Here is an 18453-nt window from a genome sequence, read left to right as displayed (position 1 = left end):
GAAATGAGGTTGCTTAAGGCCGAAAAGAAGGAAATGAGATTACTTGAGGCGGAGAAAGAGGTGAAAATGCTTGAGAGGGAGGAGGCAGAGAAGAACATAATGTTTGAGTTGGAGAAGAGTCGGATTGAAGTTAATTCACCTCACGGCTTGAGGAGAGAATAAGGAGTTAAGGAGGATACGGTAGAAAGCCGGATGGTGAGGAGTTTGAAGTTGATTCCTAAGTTTGATGAAAATAAGGTGACGGAATGGTTTAGGAGATTTGAGAAGAAATCCTCAGAATTTGATTGGCCTCAGGAGAGATGGGTTGGCATTGTTGCCAATATGTTGAAGGGTAAGTCCTTGGAGGTATATGACAGAATGTCAGTTGAGGATTTGGATGATTATGATGAATTTAAGGCTGACATCCTGAGAGCGTATGAGCTGCGGGCGGAGGCATATAGCCTGCAGTTCCGCGGAGGGAAGAAGAGGCCTAGTGACTCCTATTTAGAATGTGCTCGCTATCTGGAGGAGACGTTCGAGAAATGGTTTGCTAGTGAGAAGGCCACCTCTTACCGTTAGTTAAAGGAACTCATGGTAATGTGGCCGAGGAGTTAGTACCGCTGCGAGAAAAGGGTTTAAAACCTTAAAGGAGGCTGCTACGTGGGTAGATGACTACGTGTTGGCGCACCGGCCTGTGCCACGGTGGATGGTAGAACGTCTTGTGGGGCTGATGATGTTGTGTCTGTTAGCGCGGCCGACGCCAGTTTGTCTGGGAGTCCACTTTATAGTTCTGGATCCAGTAATAAGTCAGGGCAAGTCAGCCATGTAGGCAATAGGTCTCCATCCAGCCCACAATGGAGACAGTCTGGAACCGTGTAACACACCACTCCAAGGTATAGTATATATATATATATATATATATATATATATATATATATATATATATATATATATATATATATATATATATATATATAGGAGTGACACCGGCCAAGGAAAAAAAAAAGAACTCTAATAAAATAAAAAGCTCAGTAAGATACCGGTTCCCGAATAGGTTCCGAAGCAGTGGTCAAAAATTGAAGGATAAGTGTCTTGAAACTTCTCTCTTGAAGGAGTTTAAGTCATAGGAAGGTGTAAATGCAGTAGCAGATAGGGAGTTCTAGAGTTTACCAGAGAAAGGGATGAATGACTGATAATACTAGTTAACTCTTGCATTATAGAGGTGGACAGAATAGGAGTGAAAGAAGAAAGTCTTGTGTAGCGAGGCCACGGGAGGAGGGACGGCATGCAGTTAACATGAAATTATGGGTAGAAGTTGATGAGATGAAAATCTTTTTATTCCATCCTGTCTCAAAGAGCGGTATGACTGGAACCGTCCCAAGACATGTGAGGCATACTCCAGACATGGACAGATAAAGCCCTTGTACAGAGTTAGCAGCTTGGTGGGGGGGTGGGGAGAAAAATTGGCGGAGACGTCTCAGACCACCGAGCCTCATAGACACTGCTTTAAATAGTGATGAGATGTGAAGTTTTTAGTTTAAGAAAGGACAGAACGAGAATATTCAGTGTAGAAGAGGGGCCAGTTGAATGTCATTGAAGAAGAGGGGATAGTTGTCTGGATGTTTGTGTCAAGTTGATAGATGGAGAAATTGAGTTTTACCAACATTACCAAGTTTGCGCTGCCCCAATTGGAAATTTTAGAGAGATCAGAAGTCAGGCGTTCTGTTTCTACACTGCGTGAACTGTTTACTTCCTGAAGGGTTGGACGTCTATAAGAAAACGAGGAAAAGTGCAGGGTGGTATCATCAGCAAGGGCAAGAATTTTCGTTTAGAAGATCATTGATAAATAATAGGAAGAGAGTGAGTGACGGGACAGAACCCTAAGGAACGGTCACCCTTTTTATGAAGAGGCAAACTTCCATCAAGAAGGAAGGGTAGATGTCGACAGACAAAGTTGAAACTGTGCCTCTGTGCAAGCACAGAGGCACAGTTTCAAAGAACAATAGGAGGTACCCCATCAGGTCCATAAGCCTTCCGAGAGTTTAGGCCAGTGAGGGCATGGAAAACATCGCTGTGAAGAATTTTAATAGGTAGCATGAAGTAGTCAGATGGTGAAGACGAATGAGGAATAAGCCCTGAATGGTCTAAGTTAGAGTTTTTTTTTAGCAAAGGTTTGATTAAAGAGTTCATCTTTCAGATAGATGTGATAGCAGTGGTGCCATCTGGTTGAAATGAAAGGGGGAAAGAAGAAAAAGCAAAGTTATTGGAGATGTTTTTGGGTACATGCCAAAAGTCACGAGGGAAGTTAGATCTTGAAAGATTTTGACACTTTCTATTAATGAAGAAGTTTTTAGTTAGTTGAAAAACAGACTTGGCATGGTTCCGGGCAGAAATATAAAGCGCATGAGATTCTGGTGATGAAATGCTCAATTACCTTTTGTGGGCCACCTCTCTATCATATATAGCACGAGAACAAGCTGTGTTAAACCAAGGTTTGGAAGGTTTAGGTCGAGAAAAAAAAAGATTGGGGAATGTACGCCTCCAAGCCAGACACTATCACCTCTATTATGCGTTCGGCACACAGAGATAGGTCTCTGTCACGGAAGCAGTAGTCATTCTAAGGAAAATTAGCATAATACCACCTCAGGTTTCCCCAACTAGTAGAGGCAAAACGCCAGAAGCACCTCCACTTAAGGGGATCCCGAGGAGGGATTTGAGTGATAGGACAAGATTCATATATGAGATTCTGATCAGAGGAGCCCAATGTTGAAAATGGGGTAACAGCATAAGCAGAAGGATTGGAGGTTAGGAAAAGGGCAAGAATGTTGGGCATATCTCCAAGATGGTCAGGGGTACGAGTAGGGTGTTGCACCAGTTGCTTTAGGTCGTGGAGGATAGCAAAGTTGAAGGCTAGTTCACCAGGATGGTCAGTGAAGGGAGAGGAAAGCCAGTGCTGGTGGTGAACATTGAAGTCTCCATGAATGTAAATCTCCGCAAAATGGAAGAGAGTCAGAATGTGCTCCACTTTGGATGTTAAGTAGTCTAAGAATTTTTTATAGTCAGAGCAATTAGATCTAACTATGGATTGAAAATGGGGAGAGAGAAAGTAGGAGGGAACAGAAAAGGGACCATTGTCAGTTGTCTCAGACACCTGTGTTTCAGTGAGGAAAAGATGAGGTTTAGTAGAGGAGGGTTGGTGTTCTACAGATTTAAAAATTAGATCTAAGACCACGAATGTTGCAGAAGTTAATGAAGAAAACGTTGAGGGGGATGTCAAGACACTTACGGTCAATACCAAAAGAGTAGTCCGACCTGGGGACATTTGTGGTCCCCTCCCTAGATGAGGACTCCGATGCTAGTGTAGGAGTCGCCATGATAATCTTAAATTTTGAGTGAAGTGTGTGTGTGTGTGTGTGTGTGTGTGTGTGTGTGTGTGTGTGTGTGTGTGTGTGTGTGTTTAGGTGCTTGTGGTTTTGTGTGAAGGAAGAGAGTTGTCTTTAGAAGGCTGTGACTGCCCCCTTGCATTGTGAGACAAACGTTCATTGAGGTCACAGCTGGGTTTAATGATAAGTTCACAGTACCTCCTGATCCAGTGTTTTAGACCTAACAGGGAATAATTATAGTTATGGCAGGTGTTTACTGCCTCCTCTGTATGTAGCCCATGTGTCATTATTGCAAGAACACTGGACATTTTAAGCACAAATGCTCTAAGTTAATGTCTGCCACTGCTTCCAAATCGCCCAAGAAGCCGGTGTCCTTGATTGTGTACTACGGTCGGGACTAGCAGGATAATGAGATCCGGACTGTGTTTAGTTGGGAGGGTGGAAAGGTCGGTATGGCCGCTCCCTCAGCTATTGTTATCTCACTGTCCCCTGTGGGGTCTGCATTAGATTAGTGTCGCCCTTTCTTGTGTTGGGGCACTGTTGAGATTGATGGGTTATGTACTCCGTTACAGTTTTGAGAGACACCGCCGCACAGCAGTCACTGTGCAGGATTGTGACTGGGAGGCGAGTTGCCTCCGGTCAGCCAGTGTAGTGCGGGGGAATTGGCGCGGTGGAGAGCTTCGCCACGGCGGAGATTAAGTTGTCATGCTAGAGACCGCAGAGGCGAGGGTGGCACTAGCGAAGAACCTGCCAGTGTCTGGTGTTTATTTCCTTTTGAGGAATGACCTGTCAGGTGGAAGAGTCTGGGTGAAGCTCCCATCCGCGGACGTCGAACCGGATGTGGAGGCTGCTGAGTGCTGACTCTATTGTTGTTACTCACCCTAAAGCGAGGCCAGCACCCTGGCGTTGGGTGCCCGCAGTATCTGTGACTCCAGGGATCGACTGCAATAAGGCATGGCCACCACAAAAGGAGCGCAGCACTTGTATTGAGAGAAAGAAGGCAGGGTAGGGGCAGAGTGCCCAGATGCCTGGTCTGCTGCTGGCAAGGATTTTGACGAGTCAGAGTCAGACTCGTCTTTGAGTCAGTGTGCTGGGGCTCACTGCAAAAACGCAGACCCACTGCAAGAAGCACGTGGCTTTGTGGAGAGTGTTGCCAAGGTGAAGCTGGAGTGATGAGTTTGGGTTGTATTTTTGATGACTTGCCTCACCCTGTGGATCCTCTCGGAGGTGGCACTCAGGCGAAGTTGTCGCCTGGTGTTGAAACTATTGGCGCCGGTACTCAGTTTGGGCCCCAGCTAGTTGTGTCTGGAGTGTCAGGGATCCCTGCTGAGGGCGCTGCAGGCGGAGAGAGGACGATAGAGGCTTGGAGTTCCATTTTGGTGTGCCATCCGCAATTAAGGAGGCACGGGTGCTTGAATCACATAGCAGCCACGTGCATGGTCATTTTGGAGTCAGGTTGACTCGGGAGCGTTTGGCGCAGTCCTGTGGGCCGGGTGTGTTCCCGTTTGTTGGGCGCAACCGCGTGGGTCAGGCTGGCAAGCCTGATGAACTCTTGTCTCTCCGTTGTTCTATGGGGATTGTCTGTAATATTGCACGCCCAATTCCTCCTTACAGAGCAAATTGTTATGATGTATTTGATGTGAGCGTTACGGCGCCGTGTCGGGAGGCAGCTCTGAGTGAGGCTGCCTGTGATGTTATGTTGCTTGCCGCTCAGGAAGCACCCTCAGTGTTGTTGGGCTCTGCTGTTGGCCAAACTGTTAGTACTTGTCAGGTGCTGGGCTAGGGCAGTGTAGTATGTGATGATGATTTCTCAAAGTAACAAGGTATTGGGAATGATGAGAGAGGCTTGCACATGGGAGCAGTTGCTGGGACCGGTAGGGCTGGCCCAGAGGCACCTTGGCCGGGCTCATGTTGGAACCAGGGTTTGTTGTTTCGTGACGGTCACGTGTGTGTGTGTTTGGCTCTGTGTGCGGGGATGGGTGTGCTGTGTCCTGGAAAGGAGCAGCCGTAAGCTCACTATGGCGATACCTGTGTCATCGACAGGCCGGTAGGAGAAGTGCAGAATGATTGTAGTATTGTACCTGACAGTAAGACGCAGGGTTGGTTGTGTCACACCTGGGAAGAAGTATTTTGTTTTGTTATGAGCGACCAGATGGCCCATCTGAGTTTTGCCAAGGAAGCGGCAGTTTTATTTTGTCAGTTTTATGGGTGTGGCATGGAGGCTCCATGGGCGGGCAAGCAGGAGTAATGGTGTGGGCAGTAAAGACCCGAGTAAAATTATTGTTTGGCTGGGAAGCAATTTACCTGGTCCTGCCGTGTTAATGATGGATGTCATTGTACCATGGTGACCCTGAAGCTTGTGCGGTGAAAAGAAGATACAGATGGAGTACGTTGTGTATTAGAAAGGAGAAGAGGTGAAAGGTGGCAGATAAGTTGAGAAGCAGAGAAGAGAGATGAAGGAGTAGTGGCCAAAGTCACAGGAGGCGTTGGAACAGTCATGATTGCTGGAGAAAGGAGATGACCAGGATGCCCTGCAGAAGAAGAAGCTTGCATACCAGTGTAGCAGAGAAGACCAGAGGTCCTGGTGTAGTGTGATGGATCTGGGAGGAGGAGTAGGAGGAGGAGAAAGAAGCAGCAGTCCGAGTTGAAGGGCCCAGTGGGAGTCTTATTATGTTGCGTACTATTTATTCATGTCAGTACTGTAATAATACTTTATGTTTTGTGATGAGTATACGCCCTTTATTTGAGTCTGATGATGTGCTCGACTAGTTATGTGCTGATACTGAATTTGTTGTTTCCCAAAATTTTCATAAGCTTTTATATATCCTTCAAATTTTTTTTGGTTTATGTGGGGGCGTGTGTACAGCGAGATAACGTGACATAAAATAAAGAAAGTAGTTAGAATAATGTAGTGAGAATGATGAAAGAGCTAGAGTACAAACACCAGATGTATGATTAAAAGTGGCCGATCTCTGCCATAAACTTACCATAAGAATCTCTGCACCCATATTCTCTGATTAATTTACCCTATTTCTATTTGTTGTCAGTTTGAGTCTCAAATAATTTACAGCACAACAAAGAAATAATCAGAATTCATCCAGCCCCTTTTGTTTAATTAGTAGAATTTTAAAAAATAAGTGTTTTATTCAAATAAAGACTGCACACCGGGAGCTTTGTGTGGGCAGGCGTCCGTATGTGCGTATGTTGTACCCCATTCCTCTTAGAACAATCACAGTCAGTCACTAGGAAGCACCCCATTCCTCTTAGAACAGTCACAATCAGTCACTAGGAAGCAGTTGGAAGAAGCAGACGTACTGAGACATGCTCTAATATTTGGAGGAGACTAAGGCAGGATACTAGTTAGCCGGGTTAATTCTCTTAAGGGGATAAGTGAGCCGTTTCCAGTTCAGATTATAAGTAAAGGACAGACCGAGGATGTCCATTGTAGAAGAGGGGGACAGTTGAGTGTCATTGAAGAAGAGGAGATAGTTGTCTGGAAGGTTGTGTCGAGTTGATAGATGGAGGAACTGAGGAACTGTGGAGACGAAGTGTGATGTGATCGTGTGATGACTGCTAATCGTCATTTGTTACTCAAATTTTACTTGTTTTCGGTACATTTCTTCAAAGACATAGGTTCTATTTTTGGTTCTTAGTGGTCTGTTTCTGCGCACTTTTACATAATACTTTATACATGATAACGTGTGCAACTTCACGAGCTTTTACAGTAACTTTTTAAAACTTCTAATAACATGAGCGGTGTAGGCTTTTCCCATTTTTTATAATTTATTCTTCAATTTCTGGTGATAACATTTTGGGTATTTTTTTTCCCATTACATTGCTTAATTAATGTTTTCAAAAAAAATATTTCTTAATTAATATATTGCAAATTATAAGTGAGGAGTATATGGTTTGGATTCAAAGCCATCATTAAAGATGGAACTGAAATGCCTCAATGTGTCATTTGTGCAAAAGTACGGTCTCCAGGTGCCGTGAAACCAAGCTTGCTCCAGCGACATTTGCACTGTTGTCATCCAAAAGTAAAAGGAAAAGATGTGGACTACTTTAGGCACAGAAAAAAAAAAAAAAACAGGGTAACCCGGTCAAAACTGGATTACTCAGGAAACTTTCATCAGTCAAAAAAGTTCTTTATGCTCTGTATGTAGTTTCACTGAAAACTGCTTAGTACGAAAAAAAAAAAAAAAAAAAACTCATTCCAATGGGGAGACGCTGATTCTGCAAAAAAAAACGTAGTAAAAATTATGCGGGGGTAACAATATACTAAAAAAATCTTTTCACATGTTTCAAACACTTATTGACTAGCAGGATACCTCTACTGTACATCAGATAGCAAATTTAGTAGTTGAACATGTTTCTTCACTGCAAAATGAATTCAGAAATACTTTCCAGATGTGTCTGAAGTTAATTTAAAGCTAATTAGTAATCCTTTCCATACAAATAGGAGGAGGCAGTAGACACCTGCCGAAACGATAATTACTCCCAGTGAGGTCTAAAGCACTGTTCAAGGGGTGCTGTGAACTTATCATTAAACCCAGCTGTGACCTCACTGAACGTTTCCCTTTGTGTCTCACAACACAAGGGGGTAGTCACAGCCTGCCCTCTAAAGACAACTCTCTTCCTCCACACAAAACTACAAGCACCTAATAACACACACACCCTTCACTCAAAAAATTTTAAAATCATGGCGACTCCTACACCAGCCTCGGAGTCCCCAACTGGGGATGGAACCATAAATGTCCCCAGGTCGGACTGCTTTTCCGTTGACGACCCTAAGTGTCTTGACACCCCCCTCAACTTTTTCTTCATTAACTTCTGCAACATTCGCGGTCTAAGATCTAATTTTCAATCTGTAGAACACCACCTCTCCTCTTCTAAACCTCATCTTCTTTTCCTCACTGAAACTCAGGTGTCTGAGGCAACTGACAGTAGCCCCTTTTCTGTTCCCTCCTACTTTCTCTATCCTCATTTTCGATCCAAAGCTAGATGCTGCGTTTATGTGCGCAATGACTTAACCTGCTCTCGTGCCCACGCTCTTGAATCTTCCGAGTTTTCCACCATCTGGCTACGACTACAGAGTCATTCTCATACTAAATTTATCTGTGCTGTATACCTCTCTCCTAACTCCTCTGACTATAAGAAATTCTTTGACTACTTAACTTCCAAAGTGGAGCACATTCTGACCCTCTTCCCTTTTGCAGAGATCTCCATTCTTGGAGACTTCAATGTTCACCACCAGCTTTGGCTTTCCTCTCCCTTCACTGACCATCCTGGTGAACTAGCCTACAACTTTGCTATCCTCCATGACCTAGAGCAATTGGTGCAACACCCTACCCGTATTCCTGACCGTCTTGGAGATACGCCCAACATTCTTGACCTTTTCCTGACCTCTAATCCTTCTGCTTATGCTGTCACCCTTTCTTCTCCGTTGGGCTCCTCCGATCACAATCTCATATCTTTATCTTGTCCTATCACTCCAATCCCTCCTCAGGATCCCCCTAAGCGAAGGTGCCTCTGGCGTTTTGCCTCTGCTAGTTGGGGGGACCTGAGGAGGTATTTTGCTGATTTTCCTTGGAATGACTACTGCTTCTGTGTCAGAGACCCATCTTTGTGTGCTGAGCGCATAACAGAGGTGATAGTGTCTGGCATGGAGGCGTACATTCCTCACTCTTTTTCTCGTCCTAAACCTTCTAAACCTTGGTTTAACACAGCTTGTTCTCGTGCTATACATGATAGAGAGGTGGCCCACAAAAGGTACTTAAGCCTTCCTTCACCAGAATCTCATGCACTTTATATTTCTGCCCGGAACCATGCCAAGTCTGTTCTCCAACTAGCCAAAAACTCCTTCATTAACAGAAAATGTCAAAACCTTTCAAGATCTAACTCCCCTCGTGATTTCTGGCATCTAGCCAAAAATATCTCCAATAACTTTGCTTCTTCTTTTTTCCCTCCTCTACTTCAACCAGATGGCACCACTGCTATCACATCTATTTCTAAAGCTGAACTCTTTGCTCAAACCTTTGCTAAAAACTCTACCTTGGACGATTCTGGGCTTGTTCCTCCCTCTCCTCCACCCTCTGACTACTTCATGCCACGTATTAAAATTCTTCGTAATGATGTTTTCCATGCCCTCGCTGGCCTAAACCCTCGGAAGGCTTATGGACCTAATGGGGTCCCTCCTATTGTTCTCCGAAACTGTGCCTCCGTGCTTGCACCTTGCCTAGTCAAACTCTTTCAGCTCTGTCTGTCAACATCTATCTTTCCTTCTTGCTGGAAGTTTGCCTACATTCAACCTGTTCCTAAAAAGGGTGACCGCTCTAATCCCTCAAACTACCGTCCTATTGCTTTAATTTCCTGCTTATCTAAAGTTTTTGAATCTATCCTCAACAGGAAGATTCTTAAACATCTATCACTTCACAACCTTCTATCTGATCGCCAGTATGGGTTCCGTCAAGGCCGCTCTACTGGTGATCTTCTGGCTTTCCTTACTGAGTCTTGGTCATCCTCTTTTAGAGATTTTGGTGAAACTTTTGCTGTTGCCTTGGACATATCAAAAGCCTTTGATAGAGTCTGGCACAAAGCTTTGATTTCCAAACTACCCTCCTACGGTTTCTATCCTTCTCTCTGTAACTTCATCTCAAGTTTCCTTTCTGACCGTTCTATTGCTGCTGTGGTAGACGGTCACTGTTCTTCTCCTAAATCTATTAACAGTGGTGTTCCTCAGGGTTCTGTCCTGTCACCCACTCTCTTCTTATTATTCATTAATGATCTTCTAAACCAAACTTCTTGTCCTATCCACTCCTATGCTGATGATACCACCCTGCACTTTTCCACGTCTTTTCATAGACGTCCAACCCTTCAGGAGGTAAACATATCACGCAGGGAAGCCACAGAGCGCCTGACTTCTGATCTTTCTAAAATTTCTGATTGGGGCAGAGCAAACTTGGTATTGTTCAATGCCTCAAAAACTCAATTCCTCCATCTGTCAACTCGACACAATCTTCCAGACAACTATCCCCTCTTCTTCAATGACACTCAACTGTCCCCCTCTTCTACACTGAACATCCTCGGTCTGTCCTTTACTTATAATCTGAACTGGAAACTTCACATCTCATCTCTAGCTAAAACAGCTTCTATGAAGTTAGGTGTTCTGAGACGTCTCCGCCAGTTTTTCTCACCCCCCCAGCTGCTAACTCTGTACAAGGGCCTTATCCGTCCATGTATGGAGTATGCTTCACATGTCTGGGGGGGTTCCACTCATACTGCTGTTCTAGACAGGGTGGAATCAAAAGCTTTTCGTCTCATCAACTCCTCTCCTCTAACTGACTGTCTTCAGCCCCTCTCTCACCGCCGCAATGTTGCATATCTAGCTGTCTTCTACCGCTATTTTCATGCCAACTGCTCTTCTGATCTTGCTAACTGCATGCCTCCCCTCCTCCCGCGGCCTCGCTGCACAAGACTTTCTTCTTTCTCTCACTCCTATTCTGTCCACCTCTTTAACGCAAGAGTTAACCAGTATTCTCAATCATTCATCCCTTTCTCTGGTAAACTCTGGAACTCCTTGCCTGCTTCTGTATTTCCACCTTCCTATGACTTGAATTCCTTCAAGAGGGAGGTCTCAAGACACTTATCCACCAATTTTTGACCACTGCTTTGACCCTTTTAAGGGACTGGCATTTCAGTGGGCATTTTTTTTTTATTAGATTTTTGTTGCCCTTGGCCAGTATCCTTCCTACATAAAAAAAAAAAAAAATAAATAAATAAAATGTTGCTTCTATTAATGATGATATTCAGGAAGAATTTATTGACTTTGTGAATGACTCCAGTGTTTTTTTATCTCTATGAGAAAAAGTCAGGTTCCGGTGGGAAATAAGCAAGTCATATCCACATGTCGCAGAGGAACTTCTTCGCCCTCTGTTATTTTTCACATCAGTATATTTGTGTAAAACTGGGTTTTCCAGCTTACTGGTCATAAAATAAAAAAAAACAATAAGTGCTCGACTATATGTGGAAGCCGATCTTCGATGTGCTTTAGCTAAAACTGCTCCTCGGCTGAGTACACTAGTTGAGGAAGACCAGTTCCAGCCATATCATTAATTATCTTTGTAGCAGATGTAATGCTAATGTATTTTTTTTTCACCTCTTTCCTTAACCATAAAATTTATGCTGTACAACCACAGTCAAAGATTTGTTAATTTTTTTCTTTAATTTTCAGTGGAATTGTTTGTGCTTATATATTACAGCTATATAGTTAATTCACTTCAGTATTTACAAATATACAGATGGGACTTTTTCTTTTTTTTCTCACTTTCACAAAGGGAAGGGGGTACATGGCTGATATAAGGAATACCCGAAAAGGTGCGTGGGGAGAGAAAAGTTGAAAACCCCTGGTCTAGACGAAGACGTGATGCACCCGTCATGTGCAACCTGGAGTGGGATAAGTCTGAGTCTCTGGCACAGTCCAGGTCTGCCCAGTTTAGGCTCCCGAAAGGACCGCTAGACATGATCGGGTCTTCTCCCTTTTAGTAGATCAGCTAACCAAGAAGAACCATAAGGTTCTGAGGGAGCCTACAATAAGGATCTCTGCCGGCCGCAAAAACTGGATGTCGTAGTGTGGGACTGAGATCAATCCGAGATACTTGATGTCCAGCTTGTGTCCGACTCTTCGGCCAGGGACATTCTGGAACATGCCCATGGATTATCCAACTACATATGACACAAAGGATAATCGCGCCAAGGTCCGAGAAAAAGATGTAGTACTCCCCAATATTTACTATCTTGACCATTAATTAGCATTGTATGATAACTACCCTTTAATATATATATATATATATATATATATATATATATATATATATATATATATATATATATATATATATATATATATATATATATGGTTCTTAAGCTTGATTAAGCCTACTTCCGCCTTCTCAGAATCAGGTCTATCGAAGTTTCAATCGCTGGATATTGGGGGGATGTAGCCATTTGTGGTCTAGCCCGCCAACGAAACGTGATTGAGTTGGTCTACCACCCTTCTCTTTTAAGGAGATGGCCCAGGTCTCATTAAGTTAGTCTTTATTTCTTTGAGCCATACGATACGAAGCTTCATTGAGTTTGTACTACATCTTACTACATTCACCAGATAATTGACATTGTTCATACCGTACGACAGAAACCTGAGGTTTAAGGGAAAGCACTTTAAGGTACTCCGTCAATATAAGAGCTACATGATTGTAACATATAGTAGAAGCTTTCTACTTGCTCAAGGTACTTTAGCAGAAACAAGGCAAGCTCGCCATGCTCCTATTTGTCGCCTTGATATTTTCCGAATATCAAGACTGTCTTTGTATTCCTTCTAAGATTTCGACCATCTCAGAACTGCGTTCATGCATTGTGCTCGAAGAGCTCCAATTAGAAGTTTAGACTGAATTGCATGAAGCCTCCTCATCACAACTGGTACGCTAGTCATAAGATATTCCACACTATGCTTATATGCTTTGCTTCCATAAAGCCTACGAAGAGCTGGAGAAGTGTATGTCCCACTTACGATCCCACAATGCCATTTCCATGAATCGTTTTTCCACGTTTATGCATATAAGCACATTTTATTGCATTATCATCATAAATGAATTCAGCTTGATACATGATTTTATTAAAATCTGTCAACAAACAACAAAAGCTACATGTCTTTCAAACTTGGAAGCCAGTCGAAAAAGGGGTTTCAGTCACAGAGAACTTTGAATCCCATAATTGTTTTGTTATTTTGGCTCTAGATTAACCAAGTAAAAAAAAAAAAAAAAATCTCCCAAACCTTTTTCATTCACTACCACAATGTTGCATCTCCTATATACTGTCATGCTCATGGCTAAATTTACTATTTCTTTTCCTAGCCTTGGGCCGTGGCCTCGCTATACAGTTTTTTTTTTTTTTTTATTCTCAACAGAAGATTGTCTCTAGCCAAGAGAAACAATAGTAGAATAATTGCCAAACGAAGGTGCAGGTGACTTAACAAAACAATTCGAAAGCAAATACAAAACTGCATTGCGAAGTGCCTTGATATCTTCTTTGTGCTAGAGTTAAAATATTTAAGCTAACTCTTTCATTGGAGAGGTGGACAGAATAAGGTAAGAAAAAGTAGAAAGTCTTGTACAGTGAGATAGCAGCATGGGCTGACAGAACAGATAAAAAAAAAAAAAGAGTTGAGAAGGAAGAAAAGCGTGAAAATAGCAATAAACGGTACGAAAAAAAAAAGTTTTTGATTTCACCCAGTTCAAGAGAACTGTGTGAGTTTAGTATCACTGAAGGTAAGTGTACGAGAGGATGCTGGAAAAAGTTCTTAGCTTTAAGGGCCTTACGAAAGGGTAGGGCTGTCAAATTTACTTCATAGGTAGGACAACTCTTTAGTAGAAAAATGTACAAAAAATTGTCATGAAATGCAATTCATCTTCCCATGATGTTAACAATGACGGTAGAATTAGGTAAAATTGAGGTGAAATCGTCATGATTTCCTCCATTCAGGTGTTTCTTCAGATGTGGGATAAAATGGTAGTCGGAGGAGACCAGGTCTGAAGTAAGGCAGGTGGTCTAACAATTTAAAGCTAAAGTCGCGAATTTCCCGTTCAGTTTCATTAACTGTGGGCGCCGGTGCATTTTCCTATAAAAAAAAGACACCGTAGGTCAGCTTCCCATTTCTGTTTCAAGGCTATGCAGTTCCTCCAACAGAGACATGTAATATTTTGCATTGATGGTGTGACCCTTCAGGAAGTGTATTATGAGGACTAATCCGTCCTTGTTTCTGAACAAGATCTTAGCTGCCCACTTAAGGAACCGCAACTTCTTGCTACGTGGTGAACGGTGATGGTGCCACTCAACTGACTTTTGCTTGGTCTGGAGATCATAATTTATTTATTTATTTTATTTTTTTCATGCAACCAGGGTATTGGCAAAGGACAACAATAAAATCAAATATATTAAAGGCACACTTAATGGTAAGTTCCATACAGAATTCCAAATAGAAAAGTCAAATAATGGAGGATAAGTATCTTGAAACCTCCTTTTTGAAAGAGTTAAAGTCATAGGAAGGAGGAAATACAGAAGCAGGCTGAGCGTTCCAGAGTTTACCAGAGAAAGGGTTGAATGATTGAGAATACTGTTTAACTTTTGCATTAGAGAGGTGGACAAAATAGGGATGAGAGAAGGAGGAAAGTCTTGTGCAGCGAGGCCGCAGGAGGAGGAAAGGCATGCACTTCTCAAGATCAGAAGACCAGTTAGCCTGAAAATAACGGTAAAAGATAGCAAGAGATGCAACAATGCAGCGATGAGAAAGAGGCTAAAAAAGAGTCAGTTAGAAGAGAGGAGTTGAAAAGACGAAAAGCTTTTAATTCCAACCTTTCTAAAGGTAGATATGTGAAGCATACTCCATCCATAGACGGATAAGGCCCATTTACATAGTTACCAGCTGGGACGGGAGGGGAGGTGAGAAAAACTGGTGGAGACGACTTAGAACACCTAACTTCATAGAAGCTGTTTTAACAACGGATGAAATGTGAAGTTTCCAGTTTTGAGTCTCTCTCAAGACCATCCCCCCTCAAAACATACCCCAGATACCCAAGCTGTCTTATTTTCACTGTAGTCATCAGTTCCCTCGTCGGGCCGGCCATCTGCAACACTTCCTGGTTTGTCCTTCTTGCCACCCACGGGACCCTCATAGTTCTTCTGATGAACCATATCTCCGCTGCCTCCAGTCTCTTTCATTTCCTTACTAACAGTCAAGGTTTCACAACCGTATAACATAACTGACCATAAATAAGTCTTCAAAATTCTAAACCGGATCCCAGTGCTCAAATTCCTGCTTGTCAGTATTCTTCTCATTTGTCCAAAATTAGTTTTTCCCATTCCAGTTCTTGATCTTATTTCCGCATTACTTCTACCATCTTCGTCCACCAAACTTCCCAAGTATCTGAATCATCTAACTTGCTTTACTGCCTGTCCATCTACATTCACATTCATCCTCAATTGTTTCTTTCTGTTGGTCACTCCCATCACGTCTGTTTTACCGATGTTATTCTTCAATCCAACTCCCCTACATTCCTTATCCAGTCGATCCACCAGTCTTTGTAATTTTTCTTCCGTGTCCGCAATTAATACCGTATCATCCGCATATCTTATGTTATTTACATTCATTCCTCCCATATATATATATATATATATATATATATATATATATATATATCTGATCGCTAGTATGGGTTCCGTCAAGGACGCTCTACTAGTGATCTTCTGGCTTTCCTGGCTGAGTCTTGGTCATCCTCTTTTAGAGATTTTGGTGACACTTTTGCCGTTGTCTTGGACATATCAAAAGATTTTGATAGAGTCTGGCACACAGTTTTGATTACCCAACTACCCTCCTAAGCTTTCTATCCTTCTCTCTGTAACTTCATCTCAAGTTTCCCACTGTGGTAGACGACATTATTCTTCTCCTAAATCTATAAATAGTGGTCTTCCTCAGGATCCTGTCCTGTCACCTACTCTATTCTTATCATTCATCAATGACATTCTAATCTAAACTTCTTGTCCTATTCACTTCTACGCTGATGATACCACCCTACACTTTTCCACGTCTTTTCATAGACTTCCAACCCTTCAGGAAGTAAACATTTCACGCAGGGAAGCCACAAAACTCCTGACTTGTGATCATTCTAAAATTTCTGATTGGCACAGAGGAAACTTGGTATTGTTCAATGCCTCAGAAACTCAATTCCTCCATTTATCAACTCAACACAACCTTCAACACAACCTCAACACAACCACAACACAACCACTAAACTACGCGGTGTGTGTGTGTGTGTGTGTGTGTGTGTGTGTGTGTGTGACGTTCTTGAGATCAAGACGGCTGGAGGCTATTTCTTTTAATGACATGCATAGTTCTCAGAGGAAGACCAATTTCAGGAGGCGTTCAAGTGTCTGGGAAGTATAAAGACGGTGTATACTACGTTTAACTTATTTGGCGGGACTTCCAACGATCTGAGTCTGTTCAACATGTATTTCCTACACGAGGCTGCCCTGTCGTTGTTGGTGACGTGATGCTTCAGTTCAGTTGGTCGTCCACCGTGATACCTGATAAACCACAGTATCTCTCTCTCAGAAGTATGAATGAAAGTGCATCAGCATGGTCTTAATATAGTTGATAGTAACTTGTTTTCTTGTCTGTCCAAACTTTAGACTAGTGGTTCCCAAACTGAGGGTAAATTATGCCATGGGGTTAATATAATATATATATATATATATATATATATATATATATATATATATATATATATATATATATATATATATATATATATATATATATATATATATATATATATATATATATATATATATATATATATATATAATTTTTATATTAAAAAAAAAATTAAGTAATGGTAGGATGACAAAAAAAAAAAAAATTGAAGAATTCTGTATATCAAGAAAACGTTGTATATTATGTAACATGTACATGATAGGGACAATTTATATGAATGAACAACAGGAAAAGATGTTTACTATGTAAGAAATTAATATAAATTGAAATTAAAGTATTACAACTCACACCCCACAGATTTGAGATGTGACAGTTTATCTTGTTATACATTTAGCACCTATATAATAATTATTTATGACTTAATAACAATTACCTATGTTTAAAATAGCGACCCAATACTTTAATTTATATATTATCGGTCTTATAACCAGAGAAAAAACGCCCTAGGCGCGAAGGCACATGAATGTCTCAAAAGCTCCCAGAAGGGTGCATGGATGTAGTTAAAATTGGAATCACTGCTCTACTATTATTTCACACTGACAGTTTCTCTGTAAGCATCAGCCGAGGTAGACGTAAACAGGTATATATGTGTACCGCGCTGGGCAGTATGGTAAGCATTTACCGGCTGTTTCATTGTGTGAAAGGGGTAACAAGTCCAAGGCATGTGACATGTTGAATTGAGTAATGAGATGAAAAAGTTTTTGGAACCATTGTTCTTCCTTGACCAATTGAAGGTGGCATGCAGTGGTAAATAATCTGGAACCTTGATGTTGATGTGTGTGTGTGTGTGTGTGTGTGTGTGTGTGTGTGTGTGTGTGTGTGTGTGTGTGTGTGTGTGTGTGTGTGTGTGTGTGTGTGTGTGTGTGTGTGTGTCATTTTGTCGTAGCTAAGTCCATAATAAGTCTACATCATGTAGATGAATGGGTAGCTACACACATACACACACAAATGCTCGTACTTATGATACTCACGCACTACCAGCAACTGTCCCGTCCCCGAGTCGGTGTGGAAGGATGGAGCTTCAGCAGATACTTCACATTTGTACTTTCCCGAAGTTTTTAACGACACTTCCTTCAATGTCAGCTTCTTGCTGTTGCTCTTGTCTGTCTGGAGAAAGAAAGATGCTACTTAAGTATAGATTACTATAAACAAGTGTTCTAGTTTTCACTTGAATTTGTGGTATGGGATCAAATGTGGGTTCAACAGATTTCAGAATGTTTATTTTAGAGGACAAAATAAAAAAATGACTTCCTAGAACTGGTAAAGGAAATCAAGGCAGATAAAGGACTACATGGAAGAAAAGGGAAATAAGAATTAAAGATGATAGTGATTGAGACGAGCTAAAAGCTGAAGGTACGATATCCTTTAAGACCTCTCTGAGTCTAGCAATGGAGAAAATTATGGCAGAGGCTCCTGTTACACATTTATGTTGAAGCATTTTTACACTTCCACATTGTAGAAACCACTGGCTTCTACAGGGTCTAATGTTTTATCTGGCAAATCATGAAAAAAAAAAAAAATGTGACGGTCGAAACCATGCCGAGACGGAAGGGCCACCCAGTAGCAAACACATCGAGTTCTTAAAGAAAAAGAAAAAGAAAAAAAAAAAGAGGTGAGATATGCAAATTTGCAATGATATTATAAGACTTCGGTCTGTACATGTGTTGCGACTCACGAGCATGTAACGAAAGCAGGACTAAGTTGTAAAAGAATGGGTTGTATTTTCAAAGAAGAAAGCGGCAGATCAGAGAAAAGATTGGGAAATAC

The 18453-nt window shown here is 41.9% G+C and overlaps 1 protein-coding gene across 1 annotated transcript in view; it reads right to left on the bottom strand.

Annotated features, from left to right (window-relative positions):
- LOC135103706 (uncharacterized) overlaps nt 1-18453 on the bottom strand; it is a 171429-nt gene that overhangs the window by 53086 nt on the left and 99890 nt on the right. The window contains exon 4 of the mRNA XM_064010303.1: nt 17658-17793. Within this exon, the coding sequence (XP_063866373.1) occupies nt 17658-17793 (136 nt within the window). The remainder of the gene's footprint in view (nt 1-17657; nt 17794-18453) is intronic.

Source organism: Scylla paramamosain, chromosome 9 (assembly GCF_035594125.1).
Source record: "Scylla paramamosain isolate STU-SP2022 chromosome 9, ASM3559412v1, whole genome shotgun sequence".
NCBI classification, from domain to species: Eukaryota; Metazoa; Arthropoda; class Malacostraca; order Decapoda; family Portunidae; genus Scylla; species Scylla paramamosain.
Note: the sequence above shows the minus strand (reverse complement) of the source record. Positions and strands in the feature narration are given on the sequence as shown.